The 11422-nt window shown below is 40.1% G+C and overlaps 1 protein-coding gene across 3 annotated transcripts; it reads left to right on the top strand.

Annotated features, from left to right (window-relative positions):
- Positions 1 to 332: 332 nt before the first annotated feature.
- TMEM33 (transmembrane protein 33) lies at positions 333 to 10930 on the top strand. 3 transcript variants are annotated; one of them, XM_090139502.1, is made up of 8 exons: positions 333 to 1432; positions 1862 to 1926; positions 2913 to 3007; positions 3444 to 3631; positions 4832 to 4899; positions 5682 to 5815; positions 7489 to 7572; positions 9148 to 10930. In XM_090139502.1, the coding sequence occupies exons 1-8, from the start codon at positions 1405 to 1407 to the stop codon at positions 9275 to 9277; spliced, it is 792 nt and encodes a 263-aa protein (XP_089995628.1). In that variant the 5' UTR covers positions 333 to 1404; the 3' UTR covers positions 9278 to 10930. The 3 variants fall into 3 exon arrangements, with proteins under 3 accessions (XP_089995628.1, XP_031444383.1, XP_031444384.1); XM_031588524.2 differs by lacking the exon at positions 333 to 1432 and adding an exon at positions 1651 to 1775; XM_031588523.2 differs by lacking the exon at positions 333 to 1432 and having other exon boundaries at positions 1648 to 1926.
- The last annotated feature ends 492 nt before the right edge of the window (positions 10931 to 11422 follow it).

The raw sequence follows: 11422 nt of genomic DNA, 5'->3' as shown, positions 1-11422 counted from the left end.
CTTCAAAATCATCTAGTTTCAAGCCCCCTGCTGTGGGCAGGCTTGCCAGCTACTAGACCAGGCTGCCCAGAGCCACATCCAGTAATGTAAAATGTTAAAATGTAATGTTAGGTCTGACAGACAACAAACCAGACTCTAGAAGTCAATGTTCTGCACGAGTGTGTTCAATTGTTTGTAAATTAGAAATGCAAAGGACTAAATAAACACTCCTGACAACAACATGCATTTGTCATCCCAGGGCTATTTATGAAATATATAATATTGAAGACTCATCAGAAGGCTTTTTTTTTTTTTTTTTTAATGCTATTTTTATTTTATTGTTATTCCCCTTGTGACATTTACCTTTGGCATAATTAAATCTCGGGTTTTCTGAGGCGTATTTCTACACTGCACTTTTATCTAAAGATGTAAATCTAGGTAAGTTAATATTTTATTTTGTAAGAAGGAAAACAATCTGGTAACGGTTAAACTTAATTTATAGGGGCTGTGTTCACAGCCCTTAATTTCAGTTTAACATAAGTGTTTATCAGTCTTTTAACAGCACATTTGAGAACATGCAGTAGACACATGGAATGCTCCAATTCTCAATTTGGACGCTTTACCCCAGAGTCTTCTCCACCTGGGGAATTGCTCCAAAATAGCAGGCAGTTCTTGTGACTGCTTTGCAGCACTTTTAAGACGAAATGAGTGGTTTGGAAAAGAAGTGAAAATTCTGCATCTTCACTTTGAAATGTGTTAATTAGCACAAAGTCTTAACTTGCTTGTAATGGTTATGATATTTGAGACCCTATCAGCTGACTTCTTTTGCTCTTTCCCTGTCAACATATTTCATTACACATTCTCCTGGTGCCTTCCTGAGTCTGTTCCAATCAATCTTTAAGTTTAATCATCACAAGCCAGAAATGCGACTGATTGCGGCTGATCGTTCCAACAGCCTCCTTCCCCGAAAGATTTTTTTTTGTTTTCTTTTTTCTTCCTGCTGAAGAGTAATTAAAAGCATCTGGGAATGATTAGAAACTTGAGCAGGTGGCTTGCATTTCTGGAATCTGTCACCAGGAGGGGGAACCTGTAGCACATCCCTGAGAGAAACCCCAGAGCTCAGACCAAGCCAAAAGGCGAGGGCTTCCTTCTCAAGGTTCTTTGTCTTCTTTTGCTAGATAGTTGCTTCAGTGGAATTGTGCTCCATTCGTGGACCTCTAACCAAGAATAAAATCACACGTGCGTGGCTCAGATCAATTAAAAAATCAATATTAAGACAAAGAACGTATCGATGAATGAGCATTAATCACTTCCGAGGCCTTTCAGATGGCTATGCTACGTATTACAGAGTGAGCGGGAGAGCTGTGCCTTGTGCCGTCCAGCTCTGACTTCACGACAGCACTGCTGATAAGGTTCATCAGCTCTATGGGGAGCACACAGAGCGAGCGGGCAAGTGAGTGCCAGGCCGGGAGGGAGCGGCAGAGCCGGAGGTGCCGTAGGAGAGGATGAACGCCCGCTGCCGTGCTGACATGGCGATGTCATTGCACAGGAGAGGCAGCTCGGGGCCGCAGGCGGGCGCCGCGCCCTGCCCCGCCTTAGGGCACCCGTGTGGCGCAGGGCTTCAAGCCCAACGCCGCCGCAGCTCCCGGCAAGGCCTTGTGACGTCACGAGCCGGGCAGCGTGACGTCAGCGAGCCTCCATTGCCCGGCAGGCCGCACGGGGCGCTGGAAGTGACATCAGGCCGCATCCGGGGCAGGGCCCGGCGGCGCGTGGGGTCGGGTCCGGAGGCGTCCGCGGTGCGTCCCGCAGGGCCGGGAGCGAGGGTGGGAAGCGGTAGGCCGTCCCGATCCCAGAGCCGGCCGAGGCGCTTCTCTCTCCGCAGGTGCGGCCATGGCGGACTCTACGCAGAACGGACCCGTGCAAGGCGGAGCCGGCGGCGGAGCCGTGGTGAGCGGCGCCGGGCCGGGCGGAGTAGGCCCGGCCGCGCGGGGCGGATGGGGGCGCGGAGCGGGGCCGGCTCTCCTCGGTGACCCCGCGGCCCCGGTGCTGCCCGCGGGGTGGCTGCGGTCCCGGTGCCGGGAGATGCCGCTCGGGCAAGGGCGGGGGGGAGCAGTACGAAGAGGCTGGGAGTGCAGGAGGCGAGAGCTGGCTTCAAAGGCTGGTTGAGGGTGAGGGAACGGAAAAAAAAAAGAAGAAGGAGGTCCTGGCTGAAGTGAAACGCAAAGCGAAGCACACGAATGTGGAAGCAGGACGGGTAACCTGCGAGGAGTGCGGTGGGAAGGAGGGCAGCGTTCTGGTGTGCGTAACTGAAAGTGTGCCAAGGTTTGTTACAGCCTTCCTGGTGCCGGGGCCGTGTAAGCCAGGGAAGGGGACCGTGGCTAAGCAGTGTTGAAAAACAGGAGAAGTGCTGGAGAGTAGGGAATTCCATTTGTTTGTTTGAAGCCATGCCCTTTTCCCTTGGAAGCAGTCATGTTAGCTTCAGTTTGCTACTTCTTTCTTCCATAAGAAACGTGGTGTTCCTAGGCCCAGCTGCTTGAAGTTTCATTTAAAATGAGCCCTGGAGCAATAGATACAGCAGCCAGTTTGGTCTGAAGATGTTGCATGAGAAGTTCTTGAAGTTGACTACCTGGTGAGGTTGGTCTGTGTAGAGACACTCACTACCTCTACAGAGGGTTTCAGTGCTGTGTTGTCTTGTAGGATACAGAAGGCTGCCTCAGAATGAAAAGGCTCCATTTGCAATCTGGTTGGTACACTGAAACATTGTGTGAATCTAGAATCATGCTGGATGAAAATACTCCCTTTTCTTCAGGCAATAATTTGGTCCTAGTCAAGGGTGCCATTTAATGCTGAAGGAAAAATGTTCCTTGTATGCAAATATTAAGATACCAACTTACTTGGGGTTGTGTTTTTGTTATTGTTATCTTTTACTGTAGCAATTTCTGATGGCTAACAAGTTGGATACAGCAATGTGGATTTCCCGCTTGTTCACAGTTTACTGCTCTGCTTTATTTGTCCTGCCTCTTCTAGGGTATGTATTTTAACATGAAACAACATTAAAAGTTTGTAAGTGACTACGTTTCATTTTCATAGAGTGGTTCCCATGTAAGGGTAACTTTCTATTATTTAGTTTGTTGGGTTAGTTTGTGAGAAAAGTAAATTAGTAAAATCTTATCTAAGATTGGCTTTAAACATTTATTGGTATGTTTAGAAAATGCTCAGCAATTGTCAAGTACTGGCAAATACTCATGTTTTGATGTAGTTAGGGAATAGTGACTTATTTTTACCTTCAACATCTGCATTAAGTCACTGTACCAGTTCTTAAGTGTACTTTGGTAACAGTGCTTATGTATGATAACAGAAATATGAAAAGTACTGCACAATTGTGATGCAATTCTCAAGGGTGAAAGGCTTCTTCTGAACAGGGGCTTGGTTCATATGGTAACGTCTCCTCTGATGATTTGCAGGTTGCATGAAGCAGCAAGCTTCTATCAGCGCGCCTTGCTGGCAAATGCTCTCACTAGTGCTCTCCGACTACACCAAAGGCTACCACACTTCCAGCTTAGCAGGGCCTTTCTGGCCCAGGCTTTGCTGGAGGACAGCTGTCACTACCTGCTGTACTCTCTTATCTTTGTGAATTCCTACCCTGTCACAAGTATCCTTTGCTTGGGTTGTCCTGGTAACATTTTTAAATATCTAAAAAAACTTGATTCTTTTCATCACCCATGCTGCATCCCTTGCAGGACAAGGGGAAATGCTTTTAAGCTGAAGGAGGAAGATTTAGGTTGGCTACCAGGGGGAAGTTCTTTACTATGAGAGTGATAGGCTGTTGAAACAGGCTACCCAAAGAGGTTGTGGATGCCCCATCCCTGGAGGTGTTCAAGGCCGGGTTGGATGGGGCCCTGGGCAGCCTGGTCTAGTTAGCATTAAATGGGGAGGTTGGTGGCCCTGCCTGTGGTAAGGGAGTTGGAGATTCATGATCCTTGAGGTCCTTCCAACCCTGGCCATTCTGTGATTCTGTGACTTAAAAAAATTTAAAGTATGTTTGCTATTCACAAAACATACTCTATGTAAAGTAGGATTGATCCATGTTCAGGTCAATCACCTCTGTACATAATGCACTGCAGTCTCTGATTCTTATCTTATTTTCTCTTCCGGAAACTTAAATTCAGAGAATTCTATAACCAATCTCACATGATCTTTTAAGAAAAACTGATAACTTTCATTTATGACCAGTACAAGTTTATATATAAACTTCTCTAAAAGTAAAACATATGTTGTGTGGAGATGCAATTACTGTGTAACAGCTGTTTCAGATAAATAACTAAACATTCTGCAAAAAGGGCTTATTCCCGTGGCTCGTCAAAGCTGATATTGAAGTAGCTGTTCTTCATGCTGCATTGTGTGTATGCTTGATGTCCTACTCTTAGAATGCCTCTGGCAGAGGAATGTCTATGTCCTTGCTCTCTGAACTGCTGGAAATTGCACGTTCTTTGGTGATAAAATGCATTTTGTAGCATCTGTTTATAAAAACGTGGTATGTGTATATGGTGGATTTTAAGTAGTAACTTTACATGCCTTTCATGTAGAAAGAATGCATTTCGTTAGAGGCAGGCTGGTGTATAATCATGGTGTACGTTCTACTTTTGCATGCATATGTATACACTGATTTTAAAGCTAAGAAAAATGCATAGCAAAGAAAAGATGTAAGGAGAAAATGGAACAGCTATAAATATAGATGTTAAACATAGATGTGTCTTACTCGAGTATTGCTCATTCCAGCCAACCTCTTGCATAATATCGTGGGGAAATTATACACTTTTTCAGTCTTTTATTTTCCTTATTCTTGCTTCAGTGAGTATTTTCCCAGTTCTGCTGTTCTCTTTGCTTCATGCTGCCACATACACAAAGAAGGTTCTTGATGTAAGTATGGCATAGTATACAATATGATTAATACTGTAGGTGCACGTGGGATTTATAAGCAAGTTTGGGAGTTGCAGCTGTGGTTTCCTTCAGCTATGTTAGAGGAGTTGGAGTGAAACTGTAATATGGAATCTTGGCACAGAATCTGAGAGGTCTTCTAGTTTGTTTCTCTCCTTCTGCTATAACTCAGTAATATGCTGAAGTTGACACCAATTATTTCTCTGGAAATGGTTCTCTTTGAAGGAGGCCGCTAGTGTGTAACAGTGGGGTCCAAACTTCTGATCTGTCTTTTCAGGCTAAACCATAGCATACTATGAAGTCAAATGTTATATTTCAGTGGTGGAATAACAAACCTCAGGGTGAGGCTGAGAACCAAAAAAAAAAAAAATTTGTCAGGTGAACCACCTGCTCAATATACAGTTTTCTACAGCTTAATGCATCTCCAACATCCAGTATTTCGACCCAGGCTGTCTTGCTACCACAGGCATTTCATCCTAGTGGACAGAATAAGGCTGCTGGCTGGCCCTGTGCACTTAAACGTGGAATGTGTGCATGGGGAATTTACAGCACGCTTTATTTTTAATTAAGCTTTATGTGCCTGTGGTTCCTGAGATTATTAATGGTTATTCTGATGGGGGCTCCACACTTCTTAAAAGTATTCTTTGCAGTATTAATTTCAATCACTTGCTGAAGTGATTCATAAATGGTAGATGTTAATACTACTTTATGCTGAAGAAGATTGATATCACTTGTATGTTTCATGATGTTTTTTTTTCTTTAAGGCACGAGGCTCAAACAGCCTGCCCTTTCTGAGAAATCTTCTAGAGAAACTGAATGCTAATCAACAAAATATTCTAAAATTCATTGCTTGCAATGAAATTTTTCTGATGCCAGCCACGGTTTTTATGCTTTTCAGGTAAGAATTATCATTAATGCTTTCAGAATTGGGAACTTTGTGCATGAGATTACTTTTTGTAGTTAATTCTGTGGGTTACAGGAATCTGTGTGTGTATAGTTGTCTGATCAAGCTTAAGCTTAGTTTGGTTCCTAGATTTCTCAAGATGATGCGTCATGAAATCAAACAGCATTCATTCTGGTATAGTTGGGCATGGAAGAAAAAAACTGCTCTCCCTTTTATAGCATTCAGTATGTAAAATTTTGGACAGTGTAACAGAATATTGATCTGTAGCCCCACTGAAAAGTGTCTGTTCACTCTTGCTTCTAGTTTTATATCCCAGAATTTTAAGTGGCATGGAATTTCATGGTGCTAGAAGAGTGCAAGAAGGAGCAGGTTATGTCCTCTCCCATGTTACTTCTGACCGTAAACGCTTATTTATTCCATATTTATTCCATTTGGGTTTGCCTGCTTTAATTGTGTCCAGCCTGTTGATTTCATTTTGGGGATCTTAAGAATGTGCATGTTGGAATCCTACTGAAGTCATGTAGATGTAACAGTCTGCCAATTACTGAAGTTTGAGTTAGTTTTAATATTTGGAGAGGGAATATTTGCATTATGCATGTCAGTGCAGTGAGAGCATTTGTCTTGAGTGGTCTCAAAGGCAGTAGAAGGGAAGCTTCATTTTCTTAGAAGATGATGGAATGCATCATTTGCCTTTATCTTACAGTAGGGCAGCTGAACACTTAAATGCTTCAGCCCCAATGGATTGTATTTCCTTCAAAGGCCACTTACCAACTGATGGATACCATCTGTATCTGGTGTCTGAAACATTTGAGTGCTCCAAAATTTTGGGGTGAAGATCTTTGTTTTTTTAACTCTCTATACAGAATTCATTGTGTGGAGTGGAGCTAGTTGATAAGTCATCTAGTAGAAACTTGTAACAGATGATATACCAAATGTAAAAACAGTATAAAGATTAAACGAAACTGTAGTGTAAGTTTAGAGAACAAACTGTTGAAGCCTGTTAAATTGCTTGTAAATACCATACAGATGCAAGACTGCTTTTTCCCACTCTGGAATTATGATGTGGTGACACATTTTCAATATTACATTATATAAAGAAGCTTCAGTCAAGTAAGCTCAAGGTGTTTCTGTGCTTTGCTGTGTCTTGGTTTGCAGCTCTGACATGTAGAACAGCAGCTTTTTGAAGTACAAAAATCTCATTTCAGAGTAACTGAAACAGTTTATTTAGCTTTAATATATGAATACATAAATAATAGTTTCCGTTATGTTCTAAGATTTTTTTCAAAAGTTACTATAAATATAGTGCTTCTATAACCTAAACCATGCTGTGAGCTGAAAAAGCTCAATGTAACTGGACTATTCACATCAGTCAATTTTCATGCTTGTCCAGCAAGCTTTTCCTTAATACCAAACTACCCTGTGCTGTCACTTCTGTGATTCTTTACCCATCATCAGATGCAGTAATATTACATTTCTTAAAGTTTTTGCCTTTGTAAAGGCATGGTTATGTATGTTTTCTGCTGTCAGATCTAGATTGTCTGAACAAATACGACCCCAGTCTGGCTTTTTTGAGCTGGGATAGTTTCCTAAGTTTTCTTCAGGAAAGTCCTGACTCTATTTTATTTACGTAAATCAGCATTAACCTCTGCTTCTCTGTTCTCTTTCAGTGGTCAAGGGAGTCTGCTCCAGCCATTCATTTACTATCGGTTTCTAACATTACGCTACTCTTCTCGGCGAAACCCATACTGCAGGTAATAACCACATTATTTTTGGAAGTCAGTGTTTAACAGTGTAGTGTTTAGACATACAGACATTTTTCATTCTGTAATGGATGCATAACACATAATACTAAGTCACAGAATCATGGAACCCCAGAGATCATTGAGACCAACCGCCCTGCAAAGCAGGCCCCCTGCAGCAGGCTGCATGGGTAGGCATCCAGGTGGGTGTTGAATATCTCCAGAGGAGGAGAATCCACAGCCTGTGCAAGTGGTAATTATAGAATGTAAAATATATCTGGATATGTATGTATGTTTGTTTTAAATAAAAAAAAATTGCCACAATCCTTTAGAGTAACGTTTATTTCATGTAACTGAAGTCATCTAAAGTGCTCTGCCATCCTTGAGTGAGAACTTCCAGAACATGTTTGCATAATTAAAAAATTATGCTTTCGGAGAAGAGTCTTTTAATTGTTCTGCAACCATTTATCGGAAAGATATTTTTAGATTCTTGGTCTGTCTAAGGCTAAACATGTACATGAACAGGCGTGCAAACTTGTATGATCTCAAACGTACTCATTACCTCCTTTAAATTTATAAGTAAGGTTTATTATAAATGAAATAGAGCATTATTGATTTTGTTTAGCATTGACTTGACCAACTTCCAGTGCTTTAAACCTTGAAACTATAAATATTTCTAGGATTTGCTCAGGACAATGCTCTTTTGGGATTTTTCTCGTCAAGCTTTTGTATAGTGTAAAATTTCACTTTCCTATCTGATTACTATCTAATTAGGAAAATGTTTGATGAAATACCAGAGCAGCAGCTTGGGCTGCCATGATATGCAAAGACAGGTTTTAGAATCATAAATTTTATTGTCTCCATTTTCCCTTATTTTGTAAGAAATCAATTGGTCTTACTACATGTTTAAAAAAAAAAAATATATATATATATATATATATATATATTTGAAATATTTGTGAAGATACTTTCTTTTATGTAAAAAAAAAAAAAAAAAAAAAGTGCATGAAAACAAACTTCTAATAAGACTGGTTTCTTGTCTTTTTGTAATTTCAAGTGCTGCTAGTGTTTCAGGTTTTATTTCTTAAGTTTTTCTTTTGAAATGTTGAATCTAGAATACAGGGTTGTTTGTATTCTAATGAGAAGCAACACAAGCACACCACTTTTTCTTGCCTCCTGAATCCTTATGCTACTTATAAGAAATTATCACTCTTCTTTCCAACCTACCTGCAGTGGGTGTTCTGGTTTCTTTTTAGAGTGTGGGTTTTTGTTTTTTCCTGCTTGAATGTGGAATTCTTCTGCTGTCTTTATGTCTCTCCTTTACTAAGTTAAAGGTGATTAAAAAATATTAGCATTTAAAGGATAAGAATTCTGAAATTCTTGCAGGATGCTGCAACTCTGAGTTGATCTAAAGAACTCGTTAAGTAGAACTAGTGTGTGTTGTTGCTGTAAATTTTCTTAAAATTATTTTATTTAGAAAATAAGTGAATGAAAAGGGTGATTTAGATATTAGTTGCTTCTGGTGAATGTTATATGATTTTTATTCAGTATTTAAATCTTTTCTTTTTCTTTTTTTTTTTTTCCCAGGACTCTCTTCACTGAGTTGAGAATTGTTGTTGAACATTTAATAATGAAGCCCTCATGTCCTGTTTTTGTGAGAAGACTGTGTCTCAGCAGCATTTCCTTTATAAGCAGATTGGCACCAACTGCTGCATAGCCAAATTTCAGACACGCGTCTATTGTGAACATTATGAGCAGCTGGCACTTCTGCTGATGATTAAATTTCTGGTTTTACACTGGTCTCACTCCAGGCTGTATAAAAATGTGTCTTTGCTTTTCTTGGAGATAATTTAAAATTTAGCATATCAAAAACAAGTCATGGAAACTTTAAAATTACTGTGCTATATTGGTAATTGGTGGAAAAAAAGTAGCTGCATTCTATCCTAAACGTACCCAGTCCTGCAGAATTGTTTTTTAGAAATCATTAGTTGTTGGATGCTGATTAAAACTCTTTAAGAAGCCTGTGCATAATAGGTTTATACTAGCTGGAACCACTGCTATGGTAGAGTGTCTCTAGCAGGTAGCATTGGTACATACACCTAGGCAGAACGTGTCGGACAGTATTCTTCTGCTTACTAAATATATGTAGAATTATTGTCCAAATTACTATATTCAGTGAAAAATATTGCCCACGTTTAATTTAACAAAATTTAAAGGGTATCAAGCTGGTACAGGTAACACCTTTTCAGGAGAGCCTATTTCTGCTAATGTCATTTAAAGATAAGGTAAAAGCTCAGAAGAGTTATGATGTAGCCTTCTGTTTTGTTTCTGGGAGAAATCTTGAGGCTCTGACCATGGAGAATTCAGTTGTCTTGTCAAAACAAGATGTTTTACCAAGCCAAATTGCTGACCTGGAGGCTTTTCAGACAAAGATGCAATGCTTAAACTTTTAACCATCTCTTAAGTGAACTAATCAATGTAAATGTTGTAACTTTTGGAGAATCATTGCGGATATGTTCTTGTGTCTACACAAATGTGAGACTGCAGTAATTCAAGCATGTCTGCTTTTTAGAAGATTAATCTGTAGCTAGCTCTATATAAATTGTTATTCCAGTTTCTGAGACTTTCATTGTAATGGGAAATTTGCATAAAGGATTGCACCTGTTCAGGCAGCTATTGAAACAAATTGCTGCAGGATTTTTTGGCATAAATCCATCTTATGGCTGATCTGAAGGCAGTATCACGACTACAGAAGTGAATATTAAATTGAGTGCTGATTATGTATTCACCCAGCAGCTGAAAGGTAGGTCATGGAAAAAAGAGTATTATCTGCCCGCATATAATGTCTTTCCATAAGTTCAAGGGAAAGTATTTGCCTTATCTTCTGTAGCTAATATTAATGTTCTAATTGCATAAAATTAAGTGGGATAATTGGCCTTTTGTAAAAATCCTAAGGTACCGTGCTCTTCTTCCTTGGTCAGAGAAATGTGAAACACTTCTGAAAACAGTTTCAGAGCAAAGTATGTAACTACTGAGTTATCTTGTTTGTAATGTGGATGTAATTTGGCCTTTTCAGTTGTTTCAGCTTGCTGTTTTAGAGCTGTGTATTAACACACTTAATTTTTTGCTCAACCTCTCGGTACTGATAAAGACCTGTTTTTGGTAATCGAATATGATACTCTTTGACTCTGCATCTTGCTTTCTGAACATGATTAGTTATTTATAGAACACTTGCATACTGCATGAGCAACTGCATGCAGTACTGCTCTACTGCTGCTAATACTTGCAACAAGATTCACTATGTGTATATCCTGTAACTTGAGGATTTTATAAAACCTAAAATTTCTACTGCAATAAAAGGAGTGTTAAATGTAATTTGCTAGGCTCTTCAAGCTTACTTTCTTTTTAACAGAATGTGCTGATACTTGAACCTGGAAGTTGAGCAGAATACAGTCTTGTGCTTATGTGTGCACAGTTGCCACTGCAGCTCTTGAAATTGGACAGCTCAGTATCTTGTGCATCTCTAAGTCATATTACAGAAATTTTTGCCTTCTACAATGCAAAGATTTATTACTCTTTCCTTCAAAACTTAACCCAAGAGTAGGCACTACAGCAACGATCTCAGAGGAGAAATCTAGACCTACTTCTTACTATTTCAACTCTTCAGCACTGTTGTAGACCTTTTCATAATCTGTATGTTTTTGACTGGTGACATCAGGCTCTGTTCAGCTCTTCACTTTTGAATAGGTCATCTAAGTTCATCCCCATCCCAGGAATGGAAAGCAAATAAATGCTTTGTTAGTTAGTGTAAGGATAATAACGTGTTTCTTGTGAGCAAGTTCTTCTGGTCTAAGAAAGCTGT

This window comes from Phasianus colchicus, chromosome 4 (assembly GCF_987193195.1).
Source record: "Phasianus colchicus chromosome 4, bPhaCol1.hap1.1, whole genome shotgun sequence".
Lineage (NCBI taxonomy): Eukaryota > Metazoa > Chordata > Aves > Galliformes > Phasianidae > Phasianus > Phasianus colchicus.
Note: the sequence above shows the minus strand (reverse complement) of the source record. Positions and strands in the feature narration are given on the sequence as shown.